The sequence below is a fragment of the Corvus brachyrhynchos genome, unplaced genomic scaffold (assembly GCF_000691975.1).
Source record: "Corvus brachyrhynchos isolate BGI_N302 unplaced genomic scaffold, ASM69197v1 scaffold17, whole genome shotgun sequence".
NCBI lineage: Eukaryota > Metazoa > Chordata > Aves > Passeriformes > Corvidae > Corvus > Corvus brachyrhynchos.
The window spans coordinates 16,444,468-16,456,564 of record NW_008240046.1 but is presented as its reverse complement, the minus strand read 5'-3'; the positions used below and the strand labels follow the sequence as shown (position 1 = coordinate 16,456,564).

The following is a 12,097-nucleotide window of genomic DNA, read 5'->3' as shown; positions in this document are numbered from 1 at the left end:
CCCATAAATCACTTCTTTAAGTTATTCTTATGTTTCCTTTATGCTCTCCCACATTATTCACCTCCTGTACGTATGAACACAGGAAAGACTTATGGTGAAACCCTATATGCAGAAATTTTGTATAAATTGTCACTGGGTACTTAAGTTTAATGGTAACTTCGGATTTACACAAAACTCTTGATTTTCAGTGCAAATAGGGATGAAAGAACCTCTTCCTCTTAAAATCATGTATATTTCACAGATTCTTTTGATAAAATAGAAGATTCATTCTGAAAATTTGGTCTTGTACCACTACAAGGGGTTTTCCTACCTCCTGTATAGCTGTTGTAATCCCTGCAAAAGTATGTATAGGATAATACATTACGCAAACTTACAGCTTTCCAGCTGCATTATACATGTTTGCACATCCATTGGAAAATTTTTGAGATCCATCGGACAGGAAAGTATTAAAGTCAATCTGAAAGAACACAAAAAACTCATTAAAAATATACCAAAAAAAATGCCATAGAACTGTGCAGGAAGAATGCAGGAATACAATGGAAGCAATTAAAAATAGAATACATGTTTCAATAGAAAGCTCTCAAAAAGGGTCTATATTAGCTGAACCCATCTAACTCAGACTAGTCTGATAACATGGAAAAAAATTTTTACAAGCTTTCAGAAAAACAAGTTTTTCAGTAGGGTTGCCTAACTTTATGAGAAGTCTAAAGGAATGCAGTAACAGTGTGCCTTTTTTGTGCTGCAGCAGAATTATTGTACTGTTCCAGTATTTCAAATCCTTGGCATAAAACCTACCCAAATTTGCAAGAATTTCATAACATATGTCAGCTGGAAATCATGGTGGCAAACTAGCTTTATGTGTTATTGTCCTAAAATAAAGTGCTTAAAATGTCAACACAAAGGTTTAAAGAAACATTTTATGATATTGATAGTAGACTGAAATATGCCTGTAATTTTGAACTGTTGCTGTGTATCAGTGTTAGTCTTAATACTTTCTCAGAAATTCGTTGCAAATTATAGGCATATAGGCATATATTTTAAATCAATACAATAATTTATCTTTAGAGAGATACTTCTCAGAGGAATCAGAAAGAAGAATTTATAAGAGGTAAAGGCACATGTTCTTGTGCCTTTATCTCTGGTCATTTCTAGGTGTCCATTCATCATTCAGGGCCATGAATCTACCTTCATTAATCAGTTCAGTGTATAGAATGTCCTACAAAAACTTTAGAAGCTTCAGTTCAATTCCTTACAAATAAGGCTTTTCTAGCATAGCAGTGCTCTAATCCCCCTCTCTTGAACCCATTCTCCTGTTTTTGGCAATGAGGCTAAAGGGAAGTGGGCAGTAGGTGGCAAGTATAGCTGTATATTTCTTTTACCTATCTTTATTTGCTGACCAAACCTCCTTGATTCACTGCTGCTATAATTTCTGTTTAACCAGCCAGTGACAGAGCTGCATAGGAGGAGTCTGAGAAGCGAAGTCAGACCCAGACCCTATTTCCACTCTATTAAAAATAATTCCAAATGCAAATTCTGGCTAGTAGGCTGGTAACACAGCAACTCATTTCAGAGACACCTGGGCTTTACTTTGTGCTTCAGTAAATATTTTAGTATTTTATATTAAGTATTCATTGAGTCAGGAACTGTAACCTCCCATTATTTTCTTGTCTGAATTGTTCCAATACAATTAGGGGATGAGGAGACTTTCGGGTATGAAAGAAAGAAGCAAATTTAGAAACTTCTTTTTTTTTTTCCTTTTAGTATCAGCACACTAGCAATTAGCATATCTCCCCTTATCAAAAGGTTAACTCACTCAAATGCACATAACAAGTAAACTAGATGCCAATGATATGATTTTAAATCTGTTTCAGAAACTGCAATAGTTCTTAATTAAATCGTGGCAACATAAACTGTCTGGCTTCATGAGAAACAAAGGAGCTATCTGGTATCTGCTTTCAGCACAGTCCATGTTTGCTTTTATAATTTGATATGATAATATTTCTCACATTTGGGGTTTTTCACCCCATTTCATGTGGCCACGAACTTGGTCTGAATTGTATTGAAGTTGCAATCCAAACATGTTTCAGCTGAGTGGTGGGGTCTATGTACTCTGTGCTGTATTTATTTGGAAGGAATAGGGCAAGGCTGGGAATTGATTAGAGTGGAACAACTGCCAGTGCCTCTTGGGCTGATTCAGACAGTCTGCAGATGATTGATTTAGATCTACTTTCTACTTGAATCCAGAGAAGGAATCATTTTAACCTGCTTTGAATCTGTTTCTAGTGACAGAATACATGTTGTGACACTGAAGATTGATTCTGTTCCCAGAGTGGCAGACTAACCTCCTTTTGGATATGAAATACTCCCAAGAATTTCAACCCAGCCCTTTCTCCTTGTGTAAGCTTGAAAAAGTGCTGCCTAATCATACTGGAAAGTGGGAGGGAGGAAGAAGACTCTCTTGCCACTGACAAATCCATGCATGTCATAAAGATTTCTTTTTCTCCAGTATACTAACTGTTTACAGATTCTTGATGTCTCTTCAAAGAGTCTAATAACACATTAATTTGGTGTCATAAAAGCATGCAAAGCAAAACACTGAGTGGACAATAGTATATTTGTTTTGAAAAGACTACTATTTTGCACAAGTGAGTCACTGCTTCAATACTGAATCTATACCATGTCTAGTGGGGCATTAGCATACTTATATCCAATGTGTTTCTCATTAGATTGGGTTTTTGAAGACAGTAGTAAAATGCCTACTGATGTCTGTATCAAAAGGAAAGTGGTGGGAAGAGAAGTGGGATAATTAGATTCTGTCAATACTTATGATTGCTGCTTTCAGCTTCTTAAAACCTTTTCATAAATTTACTTTCCAGTTTTCTCTCCATCTCCAGCAGCAAATGACTAATCTTTAAATGTCATACATCCTCAAACAGGCCATGTTTTCATGTTGAAGTGCAACTGCAACTTCCAAAATGGGGGAAAAGAAATAACATTTGATTGTCATGAAATTGGAGGGTACAGACTGTGAAACTCATACATGAGGCTAACTCACATTACAATACTACAGGATTGTTTGTTCTGTGCAGTGTCTTAGTTCCTCTAGGCTTAGTACCTGTACTTTAAAATAGGAAAGGTACTTTTCTTAATACTTTTACTATGTGAATGCCTAATGAGGGATCATTTTCCATTTTAGTATTAACAATGAACAGTAACGATGACAAAGTTCTGCATTCAAAACTCACACATAATAGTTCTGCATGATTGGAAACTGAATATATGTTTTAGCAATTCCTAGTTATACTTTCGAACTTCTTCTGAAAAAGATCATTAGAGACTCACCTGATGGAATAAAGTACATTTCCATTTTTGAAAATCCGCAACAACTTATTATCTGTAGTAACTTCATGAAAGTTGGCACCTTTTTCATTAGCAAAGAACAAATCAGGTTTCCAAATTGAATCCAGCATGGATGGATCTAAATCTAAAGAGTCATCTGGATATTCACTGTATGCGAGGCGTGGATCATTCCAATTCTGACGGAGAAAGATGTTCACTCGATAATCCTGAATAAAAGAGAAAACAAGCAAAGCTTTATCAAGCATAGGGATTTAGCTTTTATTTCATTTCTTAGCCATGTAATCCCCTGCCCAGCTGTGGATGACAAAAGAATTACTTAGCTGAATGCCAGAATGATACCTATTTGTATTAGTGGGGACACAATGGATAAGAACAAAGATGCATTTCAAGGCAATTGAAAAAATCCTAAAGTAAGGAAATACAACCTCCATGTACATTTCATGTAATTCCTTATAACTCTACCCCTATCACAAATTTGTCTTGAAATTGAAATGAGAAGCATAAAAAGAGTTTTATGGTGTTACCTCTTTCTGCCCGACCCCTGGCAGTGGTATTCTCACCTCCCTCTCTCTGTCAGGGAGAATCTGTCCCACTTTAAGGGAAGTTAAATTAATTTTTTTTTCTCTTTCTAATCTTTACATATTTTAGACCCACCACATAGGGTTTCTGTGCTTCAATTCCCTATTGAACATTATGTGAGCAGTAACTTGTCATACAGCAGTCTGAGGAGGGCACGTTCCTCCTCTCTTCAAATAGGGTAGACACCATATAAGTCTTTATGATAAATCAGTTACAAGTGGGGTCACCTTAATTTCTACTGAAAGCCCTGTCTTAATCAAGAGTGCTTTTATAGAAAAGATGAGTGAGTGCTTCAAACTAATAGAAGTCATTTTGGAACTGCACATACATTCTGTCAGAATTTACGGCTCCACACTTTCTTGCAACTTTACCACTCTGAAAATATTTGGTTTTAAATAAAGGTGAATATTAGCTTCTCATTATATTGCATTTAGAACTGAGACTGACCATAAGGGCATAGGAACTATAGTTTTATTGGTTCTAATAAGACTTTCCTCATTATTTGAACTGCATTCATGAAAAAGATAAAAATAAAATAGAGAGAAAGGTTAGCTGCAGGGGGAAAATGGGAACTGGTTGTCAGACCTTACATGACACTTCTGAATGTAACAAAAGTAAAAAACAACACTTATTTATGGTTAAAAAAGATGATGAAAATTAATTTTAACAAGAAAACTTTTTGTGTCAGAATGGGAAATGAAGTGCGCAGGGATGAGCAATACCGTTTAGCCAAAACCTATGGATACTAGTTATAGGTTAGACTAACTAGTTAAAACCCCATTGGTGTAGAAATTGTGGGTACTGTTAAAAATTCGGCATTTTATCAATATTGCTCTTAGGAAACTTGGAACATGAAACCATGTAGTTGGAATAATCATGCCAACAGACATAATAAAGGACAACAGGAACCTTGATATGCAACACTTACTCATGAGAAACAGTCTTCTATATCTTCAGCATCCTGCTGTTTTGGTCAATTTAATTACTCAGCTTGAATAAGGGTAGCCAAATATGCTAAAAACATGCTTATCAAGTATTACAAATCAAAAATATTGCAAATCATATAGAGAAAGTCCCAGTAAAGAGTTTTATGTTCATATAAGCTTAAAAATTTTTAAGACAAATAAAGTAAGTGGAAAACTACACCTGAAGAATGAAACCAATTCAGTTTACTCTTTCCAGCAGACAGGAAAAAGGCTCTCTGACCAAATGGAAGCATGCAGCATTAAATGCATAGGATTTGTTAATCAACTGCTTTATTTAAAGAAATCAACTGTTAATTAATTTCTTAAACACACACATACAAGCATACCCCAAACGCTTTCAGAAAAGGGTTGAAAGACATTTTCTTTTTATTATGGGTAGTGACAGCCTCAGAAGCCATGAAAATTTTTTAGGAGAACCTGTTGGTATTTTTTATAATTAGCACCTTTATGTGATGAAACCAGAGCCAGGGATTTGTATTTTACTGATGTAGAAACAAGCCTGTATTTCTTTGTGTGCTTCTAAAGTAAGACAAAATTTTTAGACAAGCCTGTGCCTCAGTGCTCACAGAACTATATTTTTAGTGTCTTCTAGTAAGAGGGAATAATAACTCCTGAAATACCCTTATTTCATTGCATGACATCCCAAATACCATGTAGTACCTGTTTCCATTCCAGATTGCTGTATAAAATCAAAAGGACAGGAAGAAGAAGGATGTGGGTACAGAGATGGCTCCACTGCCTTACCCAGCATAGGCAATTCTTGCAATGAAGGAAACATTAGCTCTAAACCTGGGGCACTGGGGTGGGAGCACTGCAGCTCTCAGGACTTTGCACTTCAGCCCAACCCAAGCTTTCTATTTTAAATTATATAACCTGAGGGATGTCTACTTACTTTACTTTTCTCAGTAGAAAAAGAAGAGTTTTTGGATGGGATTAATTGTAGAGTAAAGGTCTCCTCACATGTGTGAGACAGAATGGGTGAAAAATGCGCAGCAGGAAGACAAAATGGAAAAGGAAAATGGAGGATGACAAATGATGGAATCCTTTCAAGATTGTATTAAGTTATTCTGTATGTCAGAATGAGTAAAGTTTATTGGTTTAAATTTTTTCCAGCTTTTAAGATGAAAAAAGTCCTGGTTAAACTTCTCACTGTGGCAACTGGAGCTATTTTTCATTGTTCTCTCCCTTGAAAAGTCTGACTTAAATTGGCACTCATTATTCACAAAAAAAAATTCTAATTTATCAAAAGGAAAGAGATATATTTGACTGTTATTTTATGAAGGACAAGTATTCATCATCTCAGTTTATAACTACACATCATGAGCACAAGGCTTAACTGCTTTAAACAAGTAGGGTTGTTTGATGCAAACACAAACACCAAAATAAAACTGCCTGAATTGATTTGTTATCCTACAAGAGGCTCTGTATTCTCATGTGCTATTTGCCTGAAAGGATAACTCCTAATTCAAATAACTGTGACAGAAAGGTTCCTTGAGGGGAGGGAGAAATCATCATTTAAGTTGTGGTGACTTTCACAATCTCATCTGTAACCTCAAGGCTGTCATTTTTTGAACAGCTGCTGTACCCTGGTTCTACAGAACGAGAGTGTGACATGGGTCTGCACTTGCTTCACCATACTTTAAAACCTTAGCCACACTGTGAACTTTCTTAGAGGGTCAGGATACTGTTCATCTGCTTCATAAGGCTCAATAAAATAAAAATTGGGGATCAGGTAACTGCTCTTTGCTGTCCGTGCTATGGCTGAGGCCACTATGGACCCCAGTACTGACATTTTGATTAATAATTTCCAGCACATGGTGAAATCTGAAACACTTATAGAATATTTTGATTTCTACTTCATTATACTTGTACAGATAGAGCTATATTACCATAACATACAGAATGTAGCTTTATGGAATTTTTTGCACAAATCCTCAAGATACTAATTTCCTAATTCTCTCTATTTCTTTAATGCATTTTTCATATGCACTGCATGTGGAATCCTTCTAGATCTCAGAGATTCCAAAATATGCCCCTTATTTCAACATTGAATATCACCTGCTCTCATAATTTTTGTATGCTGTTATTTGAACCAAGTCTTCAGAATTTCATGCATAAATTACAGAACTCTTTCTGTTACCATTCCAAATATTATGATAATTTTACCTAATATAAACTTCTAAGTGAAATCTAGACTTGTCTTTTGGATAATGTAGTCAAATTATTCTTCCTTCACTTGTTTTAACTCACTGTAAAATTTTAACATGGAAATCTTGAAGACTTTGAAGGAACACTGTTAAGAGTAGACATAAGACACTATAACAAATATTGTTCTTGTAGAAAATTTTTTCTTCATCTGTTAACTATGACACTTGTAATGAAAGCTCATTTTCACTGCTGTACAAGAAAAGCTGGTATGTTGCAGAATGCATTAATAGTTTTAATTTTTACTGCTGAGATTTTCTAAACTTACTGTCTCAGTCTCTGAAAAACATGCAACTCGATATAGTTTTTCCTCCTGCCTTGACTGGTATAATTAGACAGGATGGCCTGTGGCATAATAGTACTTTGTGGTAATAACATCTTTCCATTTTAAATTTATTCACTGTTCTTAACCACTGTGGCTGCACTTTAGGTAACTAATTACTTTGTGTAAATTCGTGGTATTTTCTGGTTTCTCTTTATGTAGCTGAAAATTTCAGAGTGGACCAAAAGCTATTCAGCTGATGATTTCAATATGCCTTTGACGAAACCTCTCTGGTATAGAAACTCAAATATTTAAACCTTAGTTAGCCACTCAAATTGTCAAGTCATTTTCCATACAGGTTACCAATGGCATTGCAAAATAAAGTAGGAGAAGAATCTTGAAATTCACACTCACATTGGAGAAATGCAAATATAGTTTTTGTATTTTCATGGATTCCCTTGTATTTCAACATGCTTAATAGCTGGAATTCCATCATTACTGAGATTACTTATGGTGCAGCCTTAACTATTCAAAAGAATATGTAAAAGAAGGTGCAGGGAAGGATGATAGAGGACTGGACAGGGTAGTCAGTTCTGTGAGAGTAGCCATGAAAAGTTGCATTTCTTTAAATTAATTTAAATTGATAATGCAAAGGACTTGTGTTATGACTTAATTTATGACTTGATTTCCCTCAAAAAGTATATCATAAGGGAGGGAGAAAACATTTTAAATCTAAAGGCAAAAATATCCTTCCTTAACTATCAATGAATTTAGACTGAACTGAAATGTTTCATCTTTTTTCTTATGCTAACACACCCTGGTGATACTTTCATTGGTCTTATGTATTATAGCAAATAAGGGGATTATTTATTTTTTATTACATCTTTGCACTACTACTGGAGTACTGTGTACAGTTCTGGTTTTCCCAGCATAAAAAGGACATGGAACTGTTTGAGCAAGTCCAGAGGAGGGCCACAAAATTGGTAAGAGGACTGGAACACCTCTGCTACAAAGACAGGGTGAGAAAGCTGGGGCTGTTCAGCCTGGAGAAGAAAAGGTTGAATGAAGAAAATTTTTACTGTGAGAGGGGTGATACACTGGAACAGGGAGGTTCTGGATGCTGCAGCCATGACAGTGTTCAAGGGCAGGTTGGATAAGGCCTTGAGCAACCTGGTCTAGTGGGAGGTGTCCCTGCCCACGGCGGGGGTTGGAGGGGGGGTTGGGACTGGATGATGTTTAAGATCCGTTCCAACCCCTTAAAATTCTGTGATTCTATGATTGCAGGTCTGAACTGCAGCAAGGATAATGCATATATCTCTGCTGTTTGGCAGTTCAATTAATGAGTGAAAACCAACTGCAACAAGCCCCATGCTCCACTAATGACTGTAACTCATTAATCTGTCAAAGATATACCATAGCAGCTAAAGAGAAAATAACTGTGATTTAAATCAACTGCTTATTACTTAGCTTTAATTGACACATTAAATCTGTGTCTGAGTACCAAGATTTGACTAATGCCAGATGAGAACATGCTTTTTTGTACTGAAGAGCTGTAGAGCATTCATTACAAGAAGCCATGTAGATGCGCTGTTGATTATGATAAAGAGTTGGTCTATGGCACAGAGAATCCTTCTTGGTGATCTGTTGCTGGATATTTCCATAGGTGGAATTTCTCTTTCCAGACCTGATTTTGGTAGTGGGTAAAACTAAGGATGTCCTTATTGTTCGGACTCTGGAATTACAGAATCCATGGAGAGGCTGAGAGCAGCTGCAGTACTGTACCTCTCCCTCAGTAAGAAGTAACTTTGTGAATTTTCTAGAACCACCTGATCCCTTCCTCAGACAGCAATGTCTTCATGGATGAGCCTCAGGAGAAAGCCTTCTTCTTGCAATTTTTGTTTCTAATTATGTTTCCGATTCTTGCCATTTTGGTATATGAGGAAAATAATTCAGTTCCATGCACAAACAGATGAACTATGGAGAACTTTCCTGTCTGTTTCTGCCCAAAGTTAGTTGGCTAAACACTTTGAAGGTGATGAGGATCTCTAGATTTCAGCCCTTGAAGGCTGAGGATGAGCAGTAAGGCCTGTTCAGTTCCTGGATAAAAGCTCTAATCCTAGTCTAGTTTGAAAATTGTAGGTGCTCCTGCTCCCTCCACTAAGTAGGACAGACCAGATGCTTGGAAGTTTAGGTGAGGACTAACTTGCCTCTGATCTCAGGAAGATTTAAGAAATTATTTGAGTTATTCAGAAAAGACTGTTGATGGATTTGGATGAACAGCTCCTCTGAGCAGCAGAATTTAAGGTGTGCATTAATGCTTTTAATACTTCTTTGTGGTTTTTTTTTCTTTTTTTTTTTCCTAACTTAATATTTTGGGATTTTAGTTTGCTTTTGTTTGTTTCTCATACATTTCAGAACTACTAGATATCCCAATGGGTGTCCTGTGAATAGTTTGGTTAAAGCTTTATTTCAGTTTTGCCTAATTCATTTCAGAGTTTGACTCCAATATCTATCCATCAGTACTCATATTGAAGTCAATAGAACTAGAACTCACTTGGCAAAGAGCTGGCTAAAACTATTACTTCAGCATTGCTACCTGTAATGTCAGACCTCTCAGACTTCCTTACAAAATTAAAATTCAGAGTTCAGCAAATAAATTTACACACTACTTCTGCACCAAGCGCTCTTCCTGGGTGTGCCATCTGCTTTCATAACCTTGGATTCTGAAGTGGTATGGCTTCTGTTAGTGTTCTGGCTGGCACAGATGAATGCTTCTTGCTTTATTTTCTTCTGGGATGAGTAATACCTCATTTTCCATCACTACAAATAATAGAGGATGAGAGCCGTTCTGCAACTACTACAGTTCTATCTTTGCCTTAGAGAAAGTATTGGGTCATTTACAGGATGCTTATTAGCACAGAGCTATCAGTCTTTGTCATTCAACCCACAGCTAAAAGAAGAATATAGACACTAGTTTCTGAGAGAACTCCTTCATTTTTGCCTTATTTACTCCCTTGTCTTTTTTACTAAACATTCTAAATCAGTTGAATTCAGCAATGTGCTACAATATCTACTTATTTTCCATATGTGTTATGGCTAAAACATTGCAAATGGACAGGTTTAGTTTATTTTAGTGTTCAGTTATTTTGCTGAGTTTATTAGCAGTAGCAATACTGGATTTTAGTTTCTGTGCTCACATATAATGATCAAAAGTCAAAGGTAGCTAATATCTAGGATGCTTATTCTTAAAAAGATTCATTATAGTACTGACATACTGTATAATAATGTTTGTCATAGTGCCTACTGCATGTCATAGAATATTTGTTAATTAAAGATTGAATATACTACTTCCATATTTAATGGAAGTTGTGTGTTTCCAACTCCTAATGCATTACACTAAAATCACATTTAGCAACTCGTTCAGCGTAATTGCTTTTTTTAAGCTTTAGCTCAGGGGCTTTTAAAATGTTTGCACTTTCAAGCAGTAGTATAAGGGATTAGATGAAAAAGGACATGACAATTACATGAACAAATAACATACACTAAGCCTCTGTTTTCATTTGGTCCTTTCCATGTTCTTGGCTGACAAAAGATTCTGGGTTTTTTTCTGCAAACAAATTATGTGTCCCTAAAGAAGTTTTTGCTCTAACAGCAGAGGGAACTTCTTCCTAAGTGAAAACTTAGATTTTTCTGAGATTATTCATTTGTTCACATGAATTTTTGGTGCTAGATGTTCCATTTTGTTATTAATGAATTTTATGTTAGCACTTATATGACTGGTTTCAATATGTGACCGAATGGGCTAATTTTATAAATCTTTACTGAAGACATGTATTTGAAATCATCCTCTGTTTCATCTCCTCAGGCAAATAAAACCAAATTAGATCAAGTACAGTTTTGGGAATTCCATATTAAATTACCCTGCTGCCTTCCTTGTGTTGGTAGATAATATGACATTGTCTAGAATAGGGTAAATAAGGTAAAATATAAGGTAAAATATAAGGTAAAGGTAAACCAGGTCAAGTCCAGAAGCAGAGCCTGCTAACTCCCATAGTCCAAACACTTGCTGAAGTGGGCTCTGAGAAGGCATACATTTCTAACTTTAGACAAACTTGATCAGATATGAGTTGACCTTAAATTTATTGATATGCATGAAATGCACCAAGAGGTCTATCAGGAAAATCATATTGTTTTGGTGGTTTTACAATGATGCCATCATAACACATTAAATTTTATTTGTCCTTGAACTGTATCCATAATGACGAGAAAGGGAACAATTTGTTTGTCTACCCAAAAACATCCTCTAGTGGCATTTGAAAAGCCCTAAAATATTCTTCCTTTTGACTGCTGGTTTAGAAAGATGCACATCTCCTGCAATCCTGTGATATGTCTACCTTCCTAGATAACTCGGACTCTTAGGGACTATTAAGGCCACACTAAATGCACTCAGGCAATTAAATAAACCTTTAAGAGACACAAACTCCATTCAGTATCGATTTACTAACCTGTTCCTTTCATGAAGAAGTTAACTTTGTGAACAAGTACACGTGGGTCTAGATGAGTAGTAAGGGAGAAGGAAGAAATGTCAAGTTTTTGGGCTTCGACTAGGTCCGTGATGAAAGAGGTAGAAGTAAAGGTTACTCATTGAAAAGCCAATCCTAACCTTATTTTAAAATACCTCAAATACTGTAGTTTGTAATACTAC

At 35.9% G+C, this 12,097-nt stretch overlaps 1 protein-coding gene across 4 annotated transcripts in view; it reads right to left on the bottom strand.

Annotated features, from left to right (window-relative positions):
• Positions 1 to 12,097, bottom strand: part of GLRA3 (glycine receptor alpha 3) — a 91,038-nt gene that overhangs the window by 38,704 nt on the left and 40,237 nt on the right. For all 4 annotated transcript variants that reach the window (XM_017744629.1, XM_008641563.2, XM_017744630.1 and 1 more), the window contains 2 exons: positions 3,343 to 3,566; positions 375 to 457 (listed from right to left, as the gene is read on the bottom strand). In XM_017744629.1, the coding sequence (XP_017600118.1) occupies positions 375 to 457; positions 3,343 to 3,566 (307 nt within the window). The remainder of the gene's footprint in view (positions 1 to 374; positions 458 to 3,342; positions 3,567 to 12,097) is intronic.